This window comes from Hirundo rustica, chromosome 2, assembly GCF_015227805.2.
Source record: "Hirundo rustica isolate bHirRus1 chromosome 2, bHirRus1.pri.v3, whole genome shotgun sequence".
Lineage (NCBI taxonomy): Eukaryota > Metazoa > Chordata > Aves > Passeriformes > Hirundinidae > Hirundo > Hirundo rustica.
In genome coordinates this window covers 25,781,893-25,802,405 of record NC_053451.1, presented here as the reverse complement: position 1 = coordinate 25,802,405, position 20,513 = coordinate 25,781,893, and the positions used below count along the sequence as shown (strand labels likewise).

At 47.1% G+C, this 20,513-nt stretch overlaps 1 protein-coding gene across 5 annotated transcripts; it reads right to left on the bottom strand.

Moving 5' to 3' along the window:
* Positions 1 to 79: 79 nt before the first annotated feature.
* TMEM39A (transmembrane protein 39A) lies at positions 80 to 19,461 on the bottom strand. 5 transcript variants are annotated; one of them, XM_040057123.1, is made up of 9 exons: positions 19,374 to 19,461; positions 8,227 to 8,420; positions 6,487 to 6,709; positions 5,046 to 5,129; positions 3,513 to 3,655; positions 2,708 to 3,050; positions 1,711 to 1,898; positions 1,100 to 1,220; positions 80 to 567 (listed from the first exon to the last, which is right to left on the bottom strand). In XM_040057123.1, exons 2-9 carry the CDS (start codon positions 8,337 to 8,339, stop codon positions 334 to 336), a joined length of 1,449 nt encoding a protein of 482 aa, XP_039913057.1. In that variant the 5' UTR covers positions 8,340 to 8,420; positions 19,374 to 19,461; the 3' UTR covers positions 80 to 333. The 5 variants fall into 5 exon arrangements, with proteins under 5 accessions (XP_039913057.1, XP_039913058.1, XP_039913055.1 ...); XM_040057124.2 differs by having other exon boundaries at positions 19,254 to 19,391; XM_040057121.2 differs by lacking the exon at positions 19,374 to 19,461 and adding an exon at positions 18,656 to 18,747.
* Positions 19,462 to 20,513: the final 1,052 nt, after the last annotated feature.

Sequence of the window (20,513 nt, the reverse complement as noted above, 5' to 3'; positions counted from 1 at the left end):
TGAGCAAAGCAGACACAGTGACCACACACACAATCCTGTTGCTTCACATAGATATATGTATGGGTTTAGATATGCGGTATATACACATGGATTTTTTTAATATATATATATATATAAAATAACACCTTGTTTATAAAGCGACATTTAATTGCCACTGGTTCCCTTCCCGCCCCACAAAAACAATAGTATACAAAATATAAAATATTTTAAATATTTATAAACGTCGCAAGAAAAAAATAGAACTGTACGAAAATACTTCTTTTTTTTTTTTTGTCTGGGGTTCCCTCCCTGCCCTGTGGGAAGGGGAAGAGAAGGGGTCCACATCTGGCCAGCCTAGTGTGCCTTGAGTCCATAGTTGTTTAGTGGGTAGGAGTATGCCCTGCCTAATACTATCCGGTCCCGGAGGAGCTTAAATAAGACATAATAATTGCAGAAAAGGATGAGGGCCATGGAGAGGGTGTGGTTCCACTTCTCTGAGCGCAGCAGGGAGTACAGCTGGTAGCAGACCACACTGCCTTCGATGAGAATCAGCAGGTTGAGCAGCCGTAAGGGACGGTGGAAGAGGAACTGCAGGGAAAGAGTTACAAAGGAGAGACTTCTGTCATTTGTTGCTGGGTTGAAGGGAGGAGGAATATGGACATAATGCTGTCAGGGACCACTGTGGGGCAGAAGCAGTGCTTGTGCTCCAGCCACCACTAGCTGCTATTGGGGAAAACAGTAAGAAACAAGACACGTAGAAGCGGCATTTTGCTTGAGAAGGGGAAGCGGGTGAAATAAACCTAGTGGCCTGCTGCCACACTTGGCCATTTCCCTGAAAGGTGTTAACTAGAACCCCCTCAGGAATGCCACTGCTCAGTGGGAGAGCTGTGTCACCTCAGTGAGAAAGCACTGGCAAGGCAGCTGTAGTTGCCCTCTTCCCCAGAGGTCGCTGTAAGACAGAATGGGAAAGCGCCACTGCTGCCAGCATGTGTTTTGCTCAGCAGCACCAGCCTGTCATGTAACACTAAACTCTGTCCTGCACGCTCTCTGCTGCAGCTGGGTTTGAGCCTTTCCTCCCTCCCACAGCCATAAGGCACCAAGCAAGAGAAGAGATACTTGCATAAAAGCGGGCATGGGACACGTCTGAAGGCACTGCTACGTTGTAAGGCCCAACTGCTTTATACAGGCACCGGCTCCGTCGCACCAGAACTCCCTGTGGCCATATTGTGTTTTCTGACCAGCTGTGGGGAAACAATGGCAGTGTTACCATCTGTGCTCCCAAGCCCCTGAACGAGGGTTCAAGGGAATAGACTGCATCTTGAAAAATACCAAAGCCTCTGTCACAATGACGTGTCCTAGCTCCCACTGGAAAAGCAGATAGGGGTGATCACGAGCCCATTCAATGGATTCTGAGTACTAAGAACAAATGGCTCCCAGTGCAAGAACCTTGTCCGCTACAGTGGAGGGGGCCACCCCCTGCCTCTGCTCAAGATACTTTCCAGTGGCCAAGAAGAACCTCAGCATTTCTTTCTGGGAAAGAAACAGGACTGGAGGAGCTCAGACAAGCTTTCTAGAGCAGCTATTTCTGTTTCCAGTGAATGAGGCCAGTAGAGTTGGATGGGCAGTGGAGACACGTCCCCAGTAGCTAAACACTGCTTGGTATTTGCTCATCCACTAGAACATCTCAGCGCCTTGCCAGGCATGCCAAGGCCAGCCCATCCCCACACTCACATGTGCTGTGGAGCATTGCTGTAGGAGCCATGTTCCAGTTTCTGCCACTTGCCGAGGTGGGCGGCAGACCTGTGGAGCAGGTCGCAGTACTTGGGAGGCAGCAGCTGCGTGGTGAGCATGACAAAGGCGTTGATCCACACCATGATGAGGTGCTCGCAGGACCAGCGCATGTCATAGTACTGCGTGCTCTGCAAAGAGACCAGACAACAACTTGGCACCACCGTCACGCAACACAAGGAGCAATGACAAGTGACGTACTGCGTGTGCATCCAGCAGACCCACACCACACGTTACAGGCATGCGCTTTTGGACCGGTGATTTCGGAGGGTTACAGCTTAGGAGACACTCAAGGCTCCCTTCTCCTTGAGCTGAAGGAGAAAGGGCAGGGGATGATGCTGCAGCTGGTGCACCTCCTCCTCCAGCAGCAGGTAACAAGGCAGTTTGCTTGCCACAGAACTGCCCCAGGAGCACCAATTGCACCAAGACTGCTAAATGGATTGTGGAGCCCTGCCCGTTTCTCGGCACCAACTGGAGCTTGTTCAAGTTAGAGAAATGACAGATGAAGAAATACAACCCCCACACTGACAAGAAGTTCTTGGATTTAGTTTGCCAAGCATCCTAGTTGGCTCTAACAGGCTAACCACCAAAGCCTCTGATCCAAGCACTCAAAAGTCACGACGTTGGATCTGAGACAGGTAACAACAGGTTCTCTTTTCTAGGAAGAACACAGCTATCCATCTGCCTAGGACGGAGGGTGGGAGAAGGGGAGTTAGTAAGTGGGGTGATGGGACTAGAGGTGCATCACATTTATGGCAATACCTATCTGCCAACCAGGAGCAGTACTAGTGCACTCCGGATGCAGCCATGCTCCGCTATCCGGGCTGCCAAAGGGGAGACAGAGAAAAGGGGAATTAACCAGGAATCTGGCCTGGCAGCAGTTCACACAACATTCAGGAGACGGCAGGCAGGGGCACAGAGAGAGCCAGACAACGGCTACCTTCACAAAGCACAGTGGCAGGAATGCCACGTAGTAGGCACTGAAGAGAGAGTTGAAGAGGACTTCCTTGATCCTGCGGTTGAAGTCTGCTTTTAGGCACTCCACCTCATTGCGGATGAGATCTGGGGAAAGGGGGCAGCTGTGGGTGGGGATAGACGTAGGATTATTGAACTGTTCTCTCAGGGATTCCCACAGAAGCGAGAAGAAGTCTTTGACCAGGCTGCTGACAGCTGAAGCCCCATCGTCCGCCACCTGGTCCTGTACCAAGTAACCACAGTCTGCAGGTAGAGGCTGTGCTCTGCTGTCCTGGTGGAAGCAGCACAGAGGGACGTAGACACCAAACCTGCCGTGAAAGAAAGAAAACAATGGCTGAAATAGCAACCATCCTAACAGGGAGCACAGGGCACCTCCTCAACAGATACCGGCCCTGATGAGAGTGACAGCACATAGGAACCCTCACCCCAGAAGCTAACAGCCAACTGTTCTCCCCACTAAAAGGCCAGAGGCTGCAGCTTCAACAACCTGTGTAGAGAAGCTTTTTAAAATCCCATTTGTAGAACCAGCAATCCCAAAGGCTCAGTTTTCAAGTGGCAGTAAAGGCCCCTCACACAAACAGCAGCTGAGGCAATTCACTTCATCAGCTCGGTGCCACCTCCTTGCACCATCCCCCGGCCACTCCTGCTCCTTTTTAATCCTAAATCGAGGAGACATTACAGCCAACAGCTCTGCTTCCCACGGTGGCTCATGGCACCCCCAAGCAGCTGTGCCCCGCCCTGCCCAGAAGGTTCAAAGTGGTGTCACTCACGGGTAGCCCAGGAAGAGAAGGTTGAGAACAGAATGGCTGCGGAAGAGGTTGACCAGAGTCCAGCAGAGCACCCATCCGCAGAGGGTGAGCAGCACCAGGCGCACCATGTAGCGGATCAGCGACGTTGCACCCACCTGAGAGGCCTGCAAATGGAGAGGGAACACTCAGCACTCCTACAGCAACCAGTGCTAGAAGACGGGCACAAGGGATGACTGGGGGGGAGGAGTAGGGAGAGGGGTACCAGGAGGTACTAGGAGAGGGATACTCTTCCTCTCAGAAGCAAGAAACCGATTCTCCTACAAATGTAAATGCCTTTGATTTTATTGACTGAGAGGATCCAAAAGATTCAAATAATCACAAGTTCTGGAGCATGACTAAATAAATGAAGAAACATTCAGAGCTGCAAAGTAGAAAAATATTTTTGCTCAAGTCCCTTATTACTCTGATGATAGTCCAGGATGGCCTGAAACCCATTTCCTCTCTTTTCTTTAGAATGATCAGGTGTCAACACTGTGAAAGGTCGCAGTTTGCAGCTGAGGGAAGAGAAGATGTGCACCTTGTCAGTCCCAAACCCAGATTTCCATAATTTAGCTCCACTGGATGTGCAGGCTGCAGTGTAATAAGGAGGCACCACAGTAAGAAAGCCTGATCCAATCTCCAGATCAAATTTTCAGAGAACTGAACTATGAAAAGATTCTTAAGGGTTAGAGCCAATATATGAGATACACAAGAACCTGCATGGAAGATTTCAGTGCAGAAATTTCAGTCTATGGGAAGTTTTACAGAGGATGTGAACATAAATGAAAATGGAAGGAAAGATGAAAAGAGACCTTCAGAGTTCCCACCTTCTCCATTAATCTATTCAACAGGACATAACTGTTCCTTTATTTAATTTATTTATTTTTAAACACTGTTTAGTTGCTTGGCCTAGAGTTGTATTAACTATTTCACTGGACAAAACTTCTGTTTTCCTGAAAATAACCTTTTACAGAGACCTAATCTGGCCTGGCTCTGCTGCCACAAACACAGAAAAGGTCTCAAAATCTGTAGTGACATGACCAGAGTCTGAGTTACTGAGTAACCAGGATGGGAAAAGCAGTTCTAGCAGTATTCCTATTTCACTTCAGTGTAGTCAGACATCCTCCTCCTGACCTTTCCCCCTCTGATCTCCTGTTGATTCTTCTTGTCTTGGCCAACCTCCCTATTTGCCTTTTTGCTACCTGACTTGCAATTCTCAGCCACTTCTCTAGCACGAGATAGTGGGGTATAGTATAGTACCTGCAGAAATAAATAAGCAAGTGGGACCAGTTAATCTCCTCCTAGGTGCAGAGCCAACAGAGCTACCCAATACTACAGGACATGGTGTCAAGGAGAAAACTCCAAAGCAGAAGGGCATCCTCAAAATCTTAGTCCTTCACATCCAGACTCTTCTGAGGGAAGAAACCCTCCAACCTACAGAATTTTCTTAGGCCATGGATGGTCATGTCCTGCAGCAAGTTCTACAGGCAGGAGAGGGAACAGTGGGAATGTTACCTCAGAGATAATGGCCCACACCAGCCTCCGTGCCAGCATCACTGTGATGAACGCCGCCAGGTGGTAGTCAATGAGGTGAAAATTCTGAAGGAGGAAAGAAAAAAGGTCTTCACCAGGCAAAGGGACTCTGAAACCACCCAGATGGGTTGGGACTAGGAAGCTGGCTGCTGGAGAGTACATTAGGACCGTTAGGACCTCACCTAAGCATTCCCCAAATCTCTCTTATTAGGGATGAGGGAAAAGCAATAAACATTAGTAACACAGGAGTCTCTCCAGAAGCAAGGTCTCCTCCACAGGGAGATTCCTTCCCACGGAGAGGTTTCCCCAGAAAACAAAACACACCCACCCTTCAGGCAGGTATTTTTTGAGACATCTAGAAAAGGGACACCTAGAACCAGAATCCTGCCATGGAGAACAGGTTGCAGGTTCTCCACAGAAAAGCCCCTGAGCAACCAGACAAAGGGCAGCCAAACCAGAATCCAGAGTGAGCACACCAACTCATTTTCCCTTGGTCTCAGAAATGGTCTGTAGCAACCAGTGCTTCCTGATGAAACCAAGCTGACCTGAGAAACCTATCTTCATTAGCCATGAAGAAGTTCTCTAGCTACATCAAGTTAGATAGAGTTCTTACAGCTTTTCAGTGAAACCATCCAATATATTCTGGCCAGAAAAGCTAGTAGACTCTGAACACTGCTGTTTGGTACTTCAAGGACATTTTGGGTAAAAAAGAATGCTTGAGTTGTGATGGGAATAAACAAATGACCGTTAAATCCTGCCGGGCAGGGTGCCCCAAACAGGATGCTTTTATTTCTAAGCCAGCTGTGCCCAGCACGGCGGGGCCGAGCAGGAGGCTGGTGCCTGGAACACCAGCACCACCTGTCGGTACTGTAACTGAGGGACCACCTCGTGATTCCAAGCAGCCTTGAGGACACAGTTCCAGCTACACAGGCTGGCTTTGCTCACGGGCAGCTTACTGGGACAGCAAGAACACTGAAACCGAGGAGGGTGAGAGCTTTACATAAACTGAGGATCTGACCCCCTCCCCAGCTGTGCTGCTGACCTGCTGTGGGATCCTAACAAAAATCGGCACATCTTCCTTCTCTCAGGCTCTGTTGTTTCAACTGGCAAGGGGAACTCACAGCAGGAGACAGCTCCTGGAGTCTCAACTCTGTGTCAAACCCTAGGGGCTAGCTAGACCATGCAAAGATGTGCTAGAAATTTCCTCTGAAGGAGTCCTGCTGACTCCTCTCTCTCATCTGCCATGTATATTCTCCCCTGTAAAATGGGGGATGACATGGCCCTGACTGATGGGGGTGTATGTGAACTCTCATTCACTCCCTTATAATGTCAAATGCTTGGTGATTCCTGGACTGAAGAAGCACATGAAAAGAAGCTGTGTAATGAAAAAAGCCCAAGTGATGGCACTTGCTGGGTAACTCACCAGTGAGGTGCAGGAAGCAGGGTGATTGTATGGGTACCACCAGACAGTCTTGTAGATGTTGATGTACTGAATGAAGAGGGCTACCAGAAGGTAGATGAAGAACAGGAATTCAAAGAGAAGGCTCCCATCCAGCGGCAGTTCAGGGATCCGGCAGTGACGCACAGGCTCTGGAGTAATCAGCGCTGTGATCGGAGGTGCCGAGAGGCTGATGGCACTACCATTCCTGAAACAGATGGACATCACTTACTTGGTAAACACTCTACATCATCTCTGACATTTTCCAGGAGAGTGCTTGAGGTTGTGAATTTGACACTGGGCATTACTAGGGGAGAGGTGACAGCAGTCTCGCATTCATATTTTTGACGTGAGGCTGCTGGTGAGCTCCATCATCTTAGCTCAGACAAAACCCTTATCCCAAATTTTCTTTGGACAACAGCTTGATCTGTCAGAAGTGCTGTGACATGCCCAGCAGTATTTCGGTAAACTTGCAGACTGAGGAGCAGAGATACAGAGCAAAAATCATTAAGGACACTGTGCTACATCCAACACTTTATATTGGCTTTTTCCACCCATCACCAGGACATTACATTAGCACCCAGCCTCCTTCTCCAGCACAGCAAAGTGCCCGTTGTCTTTCTGTTCATAGTTCCTCTTTTTAAAAGAAGAGTAACTAAAAATGGAATGGAGTAGTTCAGCCACTTCCTAGAGGCTAACCTCTCAAGTGTTCTCACGCTTCCTTCTTTTCTAGCTTTCAGGCTAGGACAACTAAAGGCTCTGGCATACTGAATTGGTGGAGGAACTATGCTGTGTCTGACTGAAACCAGATAAGCAACGCTCTGTCAGGACCCTGAGGCCCAGTCTCAACAGTCACTTGCTTCTCAAGAACCTCAAACTGTGCTGTCCCTCTGCCCCAGACAGAGAAGTCTGGAAAGGCCAAAGCTAAATGGCTTGGATTGCTCTACTCCGTAAGAATGAACCTATACCAGGGCCCCAGCACGCAGCAAATAGCTTCTCTAGTCTGCCAACTTTTCTATGGAAAGAAGTAATGCTGGGCCCTTTCGGTTTTTATACCAAATGTGGTAATCTCAATGTCACAGTGTGTGTGTTCCTGTTTCAGCTCCCAGCTTCCCCAGAAAATGCAGCTCGTCTTTACCAACTATGAGAATTAGTTTCATCTGCAACCAGCAGGTCTAAAACAGAATATGGGCATCCTCCTGCCCTGCCTTTCTATTATGCAGGAGGAGGGGTCACAGCTGTGCTCTGATGTGTCACACAAATTCCCCAGGGCAGTGAAGGCGAGTGAGACAAGGACTCATCATTTGCTAGGACTCACTGCTCTGGGAACTGCTGCAGGAAAGACAAATGGAGCATTGTGTGATTTCCACCCCTGGCTGTTGTGACCACAGTGAGTGGTGAAGGGGGGTTGAGACCACTTCCACAATCCCCTCCATGGGGCTGGTTTTAATGCATGAACTCAAAAGAGAGGCTGCAGAGGGAAGCATGTACCACAGCAGAGCTGAGAAGAGAAGCTGGAAGAGGTTTGTCATGTAGGACTTGTTCCCTCTTGGATAAGCCATCTCATAATGCCACAATGGAGGGCTCAAGGCTCCCCTCTCCCAGCCCTTCATTTTCACCACAAAGCCATGCTCCCGCACAGGGTTCAGGGTGGATCAAGGCTCCTTGCTTTCAGTGCTGTCCCAGCCACAGATGGGATCTTAACAACCCAGCCTTTGTCCTCACCTGTTTCTCAAACCAGTACCGTTTCCGCAGCTCCCGCCAACCAGAGTCTGCAGAGAAGGCAAAGCTGAACGGCTTAGCTGCTGCCGGCTGGGTCCCCTCCTTCCACCGGGCATGACCAGGAACCAGTCCTCTTCCAGTGCCTCCAGCAGGCTGTGCCCTGACACCCACACAACGATCCCAAAGCCTTCCCAAATCTGCAAAGGAGGCAGAAACAGCACTTAAGCTTTAAGCTGCTGGTCGCGCTCACCCAGTTCACACTCCAGCCAAGCAAATTCACGCAGAAGGCAGTCACTCTCATACACTCAGAGCCCTATGGGACTGCCATCACCATTCTAAAACACTGTGCCACTTCAGTGGCAGCAGGTCAGTATCTGCTTGCACACCCAGAATGAACACCCCTGACAGTGTGTCTCTAAAAAGGGGATGTTTACATTAGCCATCAACGACTGACAGCACTTATTGCTGGCTGGAAAGCACCACTGAGCATCTCCAGAGCTGGAGACGATACAAACGTGTGTTTTATTTCAAAAGCAAGCCTGGGAAGAGCCCTCTCCATGTTGTGGTTGAGCTACTAGAGCTTCACAGCTCTTTTTAGGTACCCAGCACGTTACTTGCCAGGCTCTGATGCTGGTAGGGAACCTGGACACCCTCTGGCAGAGCTCTGAACAGACAGATTGGTGTCCTTGAAGGAAAATGCACAGTTCAGCTCCCTTCTGTGCTGAGAATGCCCAAGTGACACCAAGGTGATACATCCATTTTAAAGTGGGTTTAGTTAGCAGAGAAGTGCCGCAAAACACACATGTATGCATCTACTTCAAGTGCACATATGGCAAATCACATAACCCAGCCCTGAAAAGAAAAATAATTCACAAGTAAACTTGTATGTATTTATTTATCTATTTATTTTTAATGACACGCTTAAATCTATCGATTCCTTAAAATGAACTAGTATGAGAGAGGCTGGGCAACGCAGAATATCAGAAACAATGGTGTCGTTTCTGGCACAGACTTTATCACTTCCCATACAATTTTTCTTCTGTTTCACTGGCCTCCCACATGACACTGCAAGGATTTTGGCAGTCAGGAAAGTTTCCAATGGAAACACATAGCAGACATAAGGGAGCGAAGGATTGAACTGGAATGCACGTGTGCTGTACAGGAACAAGACACTGAGTTAGCATCTCACTACAAGGACTTTGGTGTGCCTGGAGTCCAAATCAGCTGCCCTTTTGGAAAAATACCAGAACCAGAACCGACCCAGGGGCCAAAAAAGCACACCCACCTTCTGGGAAACTCTAGATGTAGCTTTGAAATGTACGGATGGAACCTATGGTCTATTTATAATTCAGTCATCACCGCCTTTAAAATCCTGAGAAATCACAGCTGGTAGAAATGCCAGAAGTTTTCTCAGTGACTCACAGGACTGTCACCATGAACACAGTGTGCAGGAATACTTCTCTAAAAAACTCCCTCAAAGAACTGCCCTTTGTATTAAAATTTCCCATCCTTCATTTCTACTCCGATAAACAATCGTCACGACTGAAACCAGGATACCGATTCTCAAACTTTCAACAAAAACCAAGATGTTTCGAAGGATGAATGCTTTCTGCATGCACACACGAAAGTCACTTGGAAAAACTAAAACAAACCAAACACCGCCCCCCCCAAAGAAAAAAAAAATAAAAAAAGGAGATGTGAAAATGCATGAAAGGTAAAGGTGAGCAAACACTGGAGAATTTTGCTTTTGAGGTAAATAGTGTGTTTTGGCAGACTTTAAAACTCTCATATCTCCAATAACAACATAACAGAGATTGAAGCCTTCCTTACCTTTCTAGTCAAGCAAGACTTCAAAGCTTTCAGACAATTTTCTCTAGGGTGTTCTAGCGTTTTATTTGTGAATATTAATATCTCAGGAATTAAATATAAGCAAGAAAATTCTCCTGCATGTGTAAGATGAGCAGGGGCAACAACAAACAATGCAGAATTCACTTTGGGCATTCAGACACTTTTGACAGGCAGCTAAAGTGAAGGAAAAAATGCGGGACACCCCCCCTCCAAAAAAAAAAAAACCCAAAAGACCCCCAAAACAAAACAACAGCAACAACAACAAAACCCCAACAAATTTGAAAGCCATTTTAAGCCAAATTTATCTACCAAAGGGCCTGTGGTAGCTGAAACAACTGGTCCGATTCAACCTACAGGATATTTATTATAATGGATGCAATATGTTGGTGGTCTAATTAGTGCTATTAACAGTGGAAGGTATTTTATACCACATTCGATAATTCATGTAAATAATTCAACAGGTCTCATTAGTATCACCCCATTAGTATGCCTCACACGCTCGCCAATACAGACACTTGGACACCAAGTAATGGCAATTCCAGCCCCTGGCTTTGCAAACCAGTAAAATGCAGGTTTCTACCAGTAAAAACAACTGCCCATGGAAAGAAGCCATCCTTAACGTCAGTGCACATATTTTAAATGCACTTGAATAAGCCCTTTCACAGTGATTCATGAACATATAGACTGGGTAGCTCCTCAAGCCAAGCTTTAAATAACTTTACTTTACTGGAGTTAGATCAAATTAGGTAGGCATTTGTTAGAGCAAAATCTACCTAAACCTGCCTCATTCCTTTTTTTGTTTGCTTTTATTTTGTAAAACTAGCCACACAAAACCAAAGCTCCACAGATAAAGCTAAACAAAGCAGCGAGATTACAGATCAGATTGACTAAGTCTGCTCTTTTTGGCCTTGAACCAATCAACAGCCCTCCTTTCTGAGGAGAAAGACATGGGAAAAAGCCTTTTTATAGCTTTCAATTAATAAACAAAGGCACGATTCTACTTTGCAGATGTGAACAAGAAAAAAAGGTGTCCATAAACCCCTTATTCCAACAGATAATATTCCAAGTCAAATTAAGTATTAATGAAGAGTCCACCCTGCTCCCTTCTCTGTTTGCATTCCCCACTCCATCAGTGATCTTATTTTATAGAGTCATGCAGAGAAAGTGAATAATGAAAGATAAAAGCTTTTCCTGACAAGACTCTTCAGTCCATTAATGTGATTCCACACTGTTCTTTCCAGCTCACCTACAATTTCCCTCAAAAAATCGTAGTCGCTTCATCCTCAAATCCTCAGAATCAATACTACCCAGCTTCCAAGATCTCCTCTCTGAGGCAGGTGTGGGCATCATAAAAGCACACAGGCAGGATCTGGAGAGCAGCTACAGGACAGCAGACAGTGATCCTGCCCATGCACATGGAATAGATGTGGATACTGACAGCTCTTGGGTCCTAGGGCAGACCATGCTTCAGGACAGAGACAAAGCCTTCATTTGTGACACAGTTACAAGAAAATCCAGAAACAGAAGGCACCAGATGCTCTGATTTCCAGTTCCCGCTTTTAGGACTACAGAAAGCACTTGGTGGGGGTTTTTTTGTTTGTTTTTGTCTTTTTTTCCTGTGCCACAATACCCCTTCTTGCCCATCAGCTTCCCAGCTATTCTGATGAGGCACGATCAAGACAGGCAAGAACCCCAGCTTTGTGCTAGACTTTACTGATAACAAGCTAGGCAGACGAATTATTCACCAATTCAGAGGTGAAGCACCGTGCAGCCCTGTCCTGCTCCCCAAGGACCACCACGCAGAATGATGTTCCTGCATCAGCAGCTGCCCAAACAGCTCTTTCAAGAGGCAAATCAGGAGAAAGTCAGTGACTCATCAGAATGGAAAGTGTGCCTGGTTCCCCATCTCTTTGCTGGAAACGCTACAAAGCTCGGTCAGTTAATTTGATGGCGTTAACATTTTTTAATTAGAGAAAACTCTGAGCCTCTCCAGTCCTCTTGCTGCACTGAGACATGAGAACTCTCAGAGACTGGAAAACATTTAAGTGGCTCTCCTTGGCTCCATGAGTCTGACAACCAGCTACCTGCAAGAGCAGAAAGGGAAACATGACCATCCTCACTTGCTGCAGGGAGGCTCAAGAAGACCACAGGTGTCTCAGTGCAACTCACCATCTCAATTAAAGCAACCTTCTTCCTGCTGAGGAAGCATGTGACAGCTGGGGGTGAAGCAACACATGGTCTCTGTGGTGAGGGACTCTCTCTCTGCCTCCTCCACAGCAACACAGACACTCCCAGCAAGACTTTTCCATTGAGGGTGTCCGTGCTTTATGGAAACACACCTGCCACGTGTGCAGTGCTCCCTCGCAGGGAGGCGCCGCCAGCCACCCCCAGGACACGGCTGCAGAGCACTGACACAAAGCACGATTCGTTTCTGAAACTGAAAACGCTCCCCTGGTTGCTAAAGTCCTCAATCCAACTCACTGCAACCGGTCAGCCTAACCTTAAACTTGCAGTCGTCCAGCAATCCTAGCATCTTTGCAAATTATCACACAAGTCTCCCTTTGAACTTTGGGAGTCCTAGTTACAGTGGGTAATTTTCACTTCCCCTTAGTGCGGACCACTTATTTATTTATTTATTTAAATTTAACCAGAAAAACAACCAAAACAAAAACAAGACCCCATTGTGACAGCTGGAAAAACAGACGCAAAAAAGCTAGCGATCGACTCACCCAACATAACAAAAGAAGAAGAAAAATCACCAGAGAGCCGAGGAACAGCGATGGCTGCACCCGAGCCTCGGTCACAAGGCCACCTTGTCAGCACCCACACATCTGCCACACCGGAAGCCAGAAAGACGCAAAACTTCTGTGAAAGCCCCAACTGGTCTGGGAATAAAATAAGCATTTGGTTGTTGCGAGGGAGGAAACAACCGACAGGTTATCAGATGGAAAGCTAAATATTTGGCTTGCACAGAGCTGGCCCGGTGCTAAGTCAACACAACCTTTCAACTCTGGCTGGATCCAAAGGCACACACCCGCCACCTGGCCCAGAGCTGGGAGGCAAAACCGGTTAGGAGGGAGGTCTCCAAGTCAGCACATTTTCCAAGTCCTTATGCCATACAGAGAGATGGATTAAGAGGGGGTTTTGGCACAGAGAGAGACAGAAACCCCCCCGAAGTGCAGCCCAAATACCATCAAACAGGAGAGCTGGTGGTGCACCAGCAAGACTGATTTTTGCCCAGTGTCTAAGAAGCAAGAACCTGCTCTGTAAAAACAAAACCAACCCATCAAGACCCTGGTCAGTGCAGGCTTTTCTGATACAGCACAACTCTGGCTGGAGAGGCTCCATCTATCAGTCCTCTAGACAGATGGCAAAACCAAAGGGTCAAAGTAGCAAGATTAAGGCAAGAATTAGCAAACTGCATATAATACTGTATGACTCATTTCAAGTGTTTTCAGCGAGGAAGACTAGAGCTAAGCAGAAAGTGGGAAAAATAAAAGATTTAGCTAAAGGCAAGGGGAAGGCAGCACCTGCTATTTGTAGCTGCCACAGTACTTCAAATACCACATACAAAAATGGGAATAGAAAAGAACAGTTTTTCAGGGAAAGCCTCTCAAAGTTAAAGTGCATCAAGCTCAGTCAGCTCATTTTGCAGACGTGCTTAACGACAGGACATAGATTTAAGTTCTTAGAACTCTAGATAAACAAAATTATCCAAGATACTGAAAAAGCCCTTTTTAAAAAGAGACAGAGACATCCTATACATTCCCTAAAAATCCCTTCGAAGATCTTACTTTAGGGGGTGCAAGGATGAAATTTCCAGAGGTGTGCAAGCAATAGTGTCCTCTTCAGAATACAGGTGAGTTCAAATTTTTGTGAATCAGAAGGAAGTTGAGGCACACACTAAGCGCTCTAAACAAACCTCTGACGAGTACAAGAACAAAGCCACAATTCCTGGTGTAATAAAATAGTATTACCTTATATTACCATGTAATTACCTTGTGCAACTAACTGCTGCAACAGGTCAAAGAAAACAGCTTAGGAAGACTTTAATGAATGATTGTAATAATTTTATGAATGAAGACAAGAGAATTTATATTCCAAAAGGAAGTGGAAAAAAAATCAAAACAAATCCACAATGCAAGACGCTCAGGGCTCAGCAGCTCCGAGTGGCCAATAACACTTCTCTCCAAGCCAACAAGTATTACACAGCTAGCAAGACATTAACATTTTCTTTGGCTTCTTCTGATGTACACAGCAACACTCACAACCAAACACTGAATCTGGGAATACAGAAAGCATTGGCTTGTTCTTGTGCGAGAACAAGACAGAATTGCAAAGCTGAGCTTTTCCAGCAGCAGAGGGAAACGCAGGCCTGACCAGATGGGTCGCAGTCTGTTTTGGTCCTAGAGTTCCCATGCTCCTGAACTGTGTGGGGCAAGGGACAGCAAGCCCAGCCTGATCCAGAGTGAGAGGCCCAAACTAAAGGGCTGGAGGGGATTACTGAGCCAGACAGGATGTAACAACACACGAGTTTTAAACGCCAGCTCCACATTACTGATAGAAACTGAAGTTGTTGAGAAGGGGATGTTGGTTGGGAAGTGAATCACAAGGGCAGTGTTTCAGCAGACACAACACAGGCAAAGCTATCAAAGCTGGCCGTTAATACAATTTATCAAGACGCACTCACTCCTAAGTACATCTTGCACCAGAGCTCGACAGTAAACATTATGCACAGGCACAGCTCTGCTAAAACACAGCTACAGACCACTCTCCATTATCCCATGCCATCTGCAGTAACTGGGAAAGGCAGGGAATTTCACGCATGACCTCTGAAATACCTTTTTCCCCCCCAAGATATCGAGGCAAATGCACAACGAAACAGATCACTACTGAGAGGGAAAAAGAAGAGGAAAAAAAAAAAAAAATAGAAGATGCTAATGCTTTTAGAGCCCATCTTAAAATTTTCCATCAAGCAAGCCACCAAAAAATGCATTCTCCTCACAACCTTGAACACAAACCCACAATCTAATAGCCTGAGCACAGGCCAGGACATCTTTTGCTTTTTAATCTCTCTCCTCTTCAACCGACTTCCAGGGAACTTGTTTTACCAATACAGACCTCAGTTTCCTTATCCAAAACAGGATAAACTGTTCAGCAAGTACTTCTCCTCCCAAGGGTCTCTGTATGTAGTAGTGGATATTTTTTAAAGTATTATTTTAGCGCTTTAGACAAGCTTTTTTTAAAACAAACAGAAGCAGCTTTCCTGCTGGTTTTGTTCCGCTGCCAATCCCTATGTTTAATTTAATGGAGATCAGCCATGATGACAAATCATGGGGAGTCACTAGGATTTTTCTGTTTTGTCCTCGAATAGCTAAAAATAAGGCAAGCATCTGCCATCTGTAGCAATGAGCTTGAAGGCGTGAAGAAGAGCACAAGTTAAAAACCACTTCCTTGAGCCTTACACCAAAGTCATCACACTGGGATTCACAGCAGAAATCATCAGTGACACAACGCTTTGCACATCCCTGACACTGCAGAAAAGCAAACAATACTGCAGGGAATTTTAAACAAATTTTAATTTGTATAAATCGTTAATTTGCATTAAAATATAAACCACACATGAGAATGCATCGATTTTCCTCTATTTGCCTCCTAAACAACAGGTTCAGGCAATATAAATACTCCCCACAAAACAGTAAGTCTTCGATTCAACCTCCATGACTTTGGTAGGGAGGACTGAGAACTTCGTGTGACTGTTTACAGAGCAACTAATCCAGCAGACTGAGAAAATGCAAGAGGACACATTAATCCCTTGTATAATTAATTATACTGAGACTAATCCAGCTGTCTGAATCTGCATCCATGCTCCCTCATATGTATTTCTGGGCCACAGAGGTCGACTGGTAATTTTACTTCAAACCATCAATTCCAAATCCCCCCAGTACACATGGGTGCCACTGCACCCTGTCTCCCAGGACTGCTCTCCTGACCCAGTTGCACAATACCCACTTCTCACCAGAAGTCTCGTTTTCACTTGCAATACCCTAAAAAAAGTCAAGAAAAGGTTGGAAACAACTCACAAATAACAACAGCCCCCAAAGAATGGCATGAAATCTCCCAGGACAGTTTGTGAAAGCTGAGGAGCCATTTTCCCAAGTCACACAGCTACTACAGATTTACCTCTGATTTTAAAAATCCACCTGCTAACAGCTATGCCACTTACCTAACTGTAGTAGGGTTAGAAATAAATAGACTAAAGCTCCAATTTTAACTGCCAGAAGAAAACTTTTTCCAGGATTTCATTATTCTGAACATAGGGAAAGCACTGAGACTGAGGAGCAGGAGAGTCTCAGAACCACTACTACCTTGCTGCTTTCCACCACATCCATCTTTAGGAACTGTAACTCTACTGAGGAATAGTGAGTGGCCCAACTGGTTTCTGAACTGAATGCTCATGGAAACTGGAAGCCACCTTAACAAACATTTCTAGTATATTTGCTCTTGGCTGTATTCTCAAACATCCAGATTTGGTGCCTACAGAAAGAAAGAAAGTGTTAAGTTTTGTGACAACCAGTTTTGAGTCCATCTGCATTACATATCCTTTCAGAGAAGATTTGTGTTCAGTGCTACTCAGTTTCAAAACCAGCAGAAAGGTGTGGGGCTCTTCCCCTTCAAACCCTACAGACATAAATTAATTTTTTTTAATCTAAAATTTCAGAACAAAGAGGAACATCTGAAGAATGTATAGATAAAGTGATTAGGCCTGTCTGCTTTGGAGTACTACATAACAGTACACGTATATTGGCAATGTCAGATCAGCACAAATGTTGCTAATATAGGCAGGCCAGTAAGATGAGAATCACTTTATTTCCTTAACTACCACAGAATTTACTGTAATAAATGCCAGTAGTGTCTCTGAAAGAATTTAGCAGGGTGTTAATCTGTATAATGCAAAAAGTTTTAATAATAATTTATCATCTTACAAGCAGAATAGAAACATACTCTGCAAAGCAGGAAGCAAAATGTTTTATCCCTAATCTACAATCAGAAAGACTAAATATAAAAGTAAGAAATAAAAGGCCTGCATTTTTGAAATGATTAATGATTTTGAATACTCTGGTTGAGGCAGTATAGACCCCTCTATTAGAAGGAACATGGCCACCCAGAGCTTCTCAAAGTCAGGTCTCAAATGCCTGCAGGTCTGCAAAGAGACAGCCAGGAATGGGCTGTACAGGAGGCATGCAGGTGTTCTGTGGTCTTGAGATCAGGAGTACACGCTGAGCACAGGTCACTGTGTCAGTGATAGCATCTGAGCTTCTCTGTTGTTCCAAATAAATCAAGCCTGGAAAACATTACCAACCGATGTGCTGGTTTGTACAGCAAAACCTGAGAAAAAGAAGCTCAAGAACAGAAAGAAGCAGCTGCATCTACACCTGAAGAACTTCCAGTCAGATACAGGACAACAAGGAGCAGATGAAGCTTCAGCTCAACCCGTACAAGGGTCAGCATTGCCTGGCTACACACCAGTGAGCCCAGATTTTACCAGCAGAGTGTCATTCAAGCACCTTGGTGGAAGGAGCCTGCACTCCAAGAGGTGCAGATGGAAGGAGGAAGGAGTGTCAGAAATAGCCCAACAGCAAAAGTGTCAGCAGCTGAGCCACGGAGCAGACTGTGGGTTAAAAAGGGCTGATGTCCTCTGCCTTCAGCATCCCGTGAAACTGAGCTGAGCATTTCCAGTCCCATCCCTCTCCCAGAAAATCTCTTCTGGTTACAGTGAATTAACAGACAGAAGGGATGGTTACAGAAGGGATGCCCTGTCTCCAAAAATTTCATAACTCACCCCTTTGTAACACAGACAACTCATTTCTTCACTTAAAGTTGTAACAGACGACAGGGACACGAGGGGCCCCTTACTCACAATGGAAAGCATGCATGAGAGCAACCGGAGATTGCAAACAAAGCTGCCTCTGTTTCTGCTGTACGTTCACACGTTAAAATGATGCTGGAGTAGTGAAGGAGCTGCCTCACGTAACAGGGAAAATCATGTACACAACCGCTACCCTATATAAGGGAGGATGATTGATATGCTGTTTTCTCTGCGGTAAAAAAAAAAAAAGAACAGCAAACGTGCACCCACATCCATTCTGGAAACGCTACCTTATGGCGGGTTGGATTTGCCGGGACTTACAGAACCTTGCCTCAGCTCTTCTTCTTCCACAGGACAGTGCCCCTGCAGGACTGGTTACGTAGGGACAGCGCTTTAAAAACCCACAGCACACATTCCCGTGACCCCAGCCCAACTTTCTCGCGTTTAATCCTCAACCCTCCTACCATAGAGCACCCGGCTCCCAGCAGCGTGCGCGGACCTCCCGCTTTAACCCAAACACAGCGGGAAATCTCTCGGAGGAGAAGCCCGGCTCCAAACGCCGTAACTCACCAGCGGGACGGAACAAACGCGGCAGAAGCCTCCCCAGGCGCTCCCTCCCACACAGCCACACACCAAGTTTCGGAGGGGGCTCCGGCGGAGGCAGCCCGCCGCCCGCCCGGCGCTGCCCGCGGGAGCGGCGGGGCCGGTACTCACACATCCAAGCGCGGGCGGCGGCGCGGCTCGGACATCAGCCGGCAGCGGCGTCCACTCCGGCGGCGGCGGCCCGGCGGCGAGCCCCGGCCCCCGCAACCCCCGGGGGGAACGAGGCTGTGGCGGTGGGAGCCCCGCGGAGCGTCCCTCCTTCCCGCCGGGCAGACCCACCTCGCCGCTGCCCCGCGGCGGGGCAGGAGCGCGGGAAGGGAAAGGAGGGGAAGAGGAGACAGGCGGGCGGGTCCGGCCTCGGCGCCCCGGCGCGGCCCTGCACAGCGCCGGCTGCCCGGGAGACGTGGCAGTGAGGGCTGATGCTCTCATCACACGGCGACAGCGGCGGCGGCCCCCGGCGGCCGCGGCCGGCCCAGGGAGGGCAGGAGCCGCGGGGCGGGGCGGCGGCAGCGCCGCGCCGCCATCTTGGTGGTGGCAGCCGGAGCCGCGGCGCCGCCGCCGGCCCGGCCTCGCTGCCGGGAGTGCTCGGGCGGGTGCCCCGTCTCCCTGCTTGCTCCGGAATCACGGGTTAAAATAGACACAGGAAGCTCCACACCGAATCACACAATCGATCAGTTTGGAAAAGACCTCTAAGATCGCGGAGACCGACCTATTGCCACCTCGTCAACCGGACCATGGCACTGAGTGCCACGTCCACGTGTTCCTTAAATACCTCCAGGGACCGTGAGTCCACCACCTCCCTGGACAGCCCATTCCAAGGTGTAATCACCCTTTTAGTCGAAGAAACTCCTCCTAAAGTCAAACCCAAACCTCTGGCGCAGCTTAAGACTGTGTCCTCTTCTCCTGTTGCTTGTTGCCTGGGAAAAGAGATTGAGAGAGTGATACAAGATCCCCACCCCCCCGAGCTTTCTCCGGGCTAAACCCCAGCTCCCTCAGCTGCTCCTCAGCAGACTTGTGCTCCAGACCCTTCACTAGCTCTGTTCCTCTTTTCTGGACATGCTCCAGCATCTCAAAGCCTTTTTTGTAGTGAGGGGCCCAGAACTACACACAAGACTTTAGGTGTAGCCATGTTTTGCATCATGAGATGCCATTTAAAACAAAATCATAAAAACGTAATTAACTGCTTCATTACAGCCAGCACATCTATTTATCCCATGGCTAAACATCATCAGCTGAAAAGCCTTTCTGCCATTGCCACCCTCAGACGAGGTGGAGAAGGCCCGTGTTCCCATTTGAAACCAGCACAGCATCCACCCCTTATTCTACACTGTTTACATCATGCCAGTTGCCACACTCTCAAATATCCCATCATCCTTCCTGTCCTCTGGTGTATACACACAGACATCATTCCTGAAGTCTGTCTCTATAAAATGTCCGTTGAGTTCATTTTGTCCGTGACCTTGAGTTTCATTTGCCTTTGCAGTCTTTCAGGGCGGAGAAGACGGTGTGTGCTGTTGGACTGTTGAATGGTGAAACCAGTTCTGATTACATCACCATTACACTTATCCATATTTATCAAAGTTTATTCTCTATTAATGTGGTAATCAAAAGGGAGTTGGGTTGAAATCCCCAAGTCCAGAGTTGGTGGAGACAGCTGCTGCAAAGTGCCCAATGCACTGATGAGCATATCACCACCACATTAGTGATAACAGATAGTCTTATATAGCAATTACATCAAACAGTTTAATGAATTGTAATTCCCACCCATAATCAAATCCTCTTGAGGCACACACCAGACTTCCCCATCCCTCCGCATTACTCCTCAAGTGCACCCAAGTCCTTGAACAAAAGCAATCCCATAGATTACTTTTGCTTTTGCCAGAGGCAGGAGTAACCCAGACTTTTTTCCTCAGCCTATTTTTTATGTGTACTACTAGAAATTTACCCCATTCTCCAGTATGTAAAAGTT

Coding starts and splice junctions, on each gene's coding strand:
- TMEM39A (XM_040057120.1), bottom strand. CDS start 16,463: ATGGATGTGGTGGAAAGCAGCAAG. Junction 8,421..16,439: donor ATGTGGTGGAAAGCAGCAAG/GTAGTAGTGGTT, acceptor CCTCCTTTGCAG/ATTTGGGAAGGCTTTGGGAT. Junction 5,130..6,486: donor CTGCTTCCTGCACCTCACTG/GTGAGTTACCCA, acceptor TTCCTCCTTCAG/AATTTTCACCTCATTGACTA.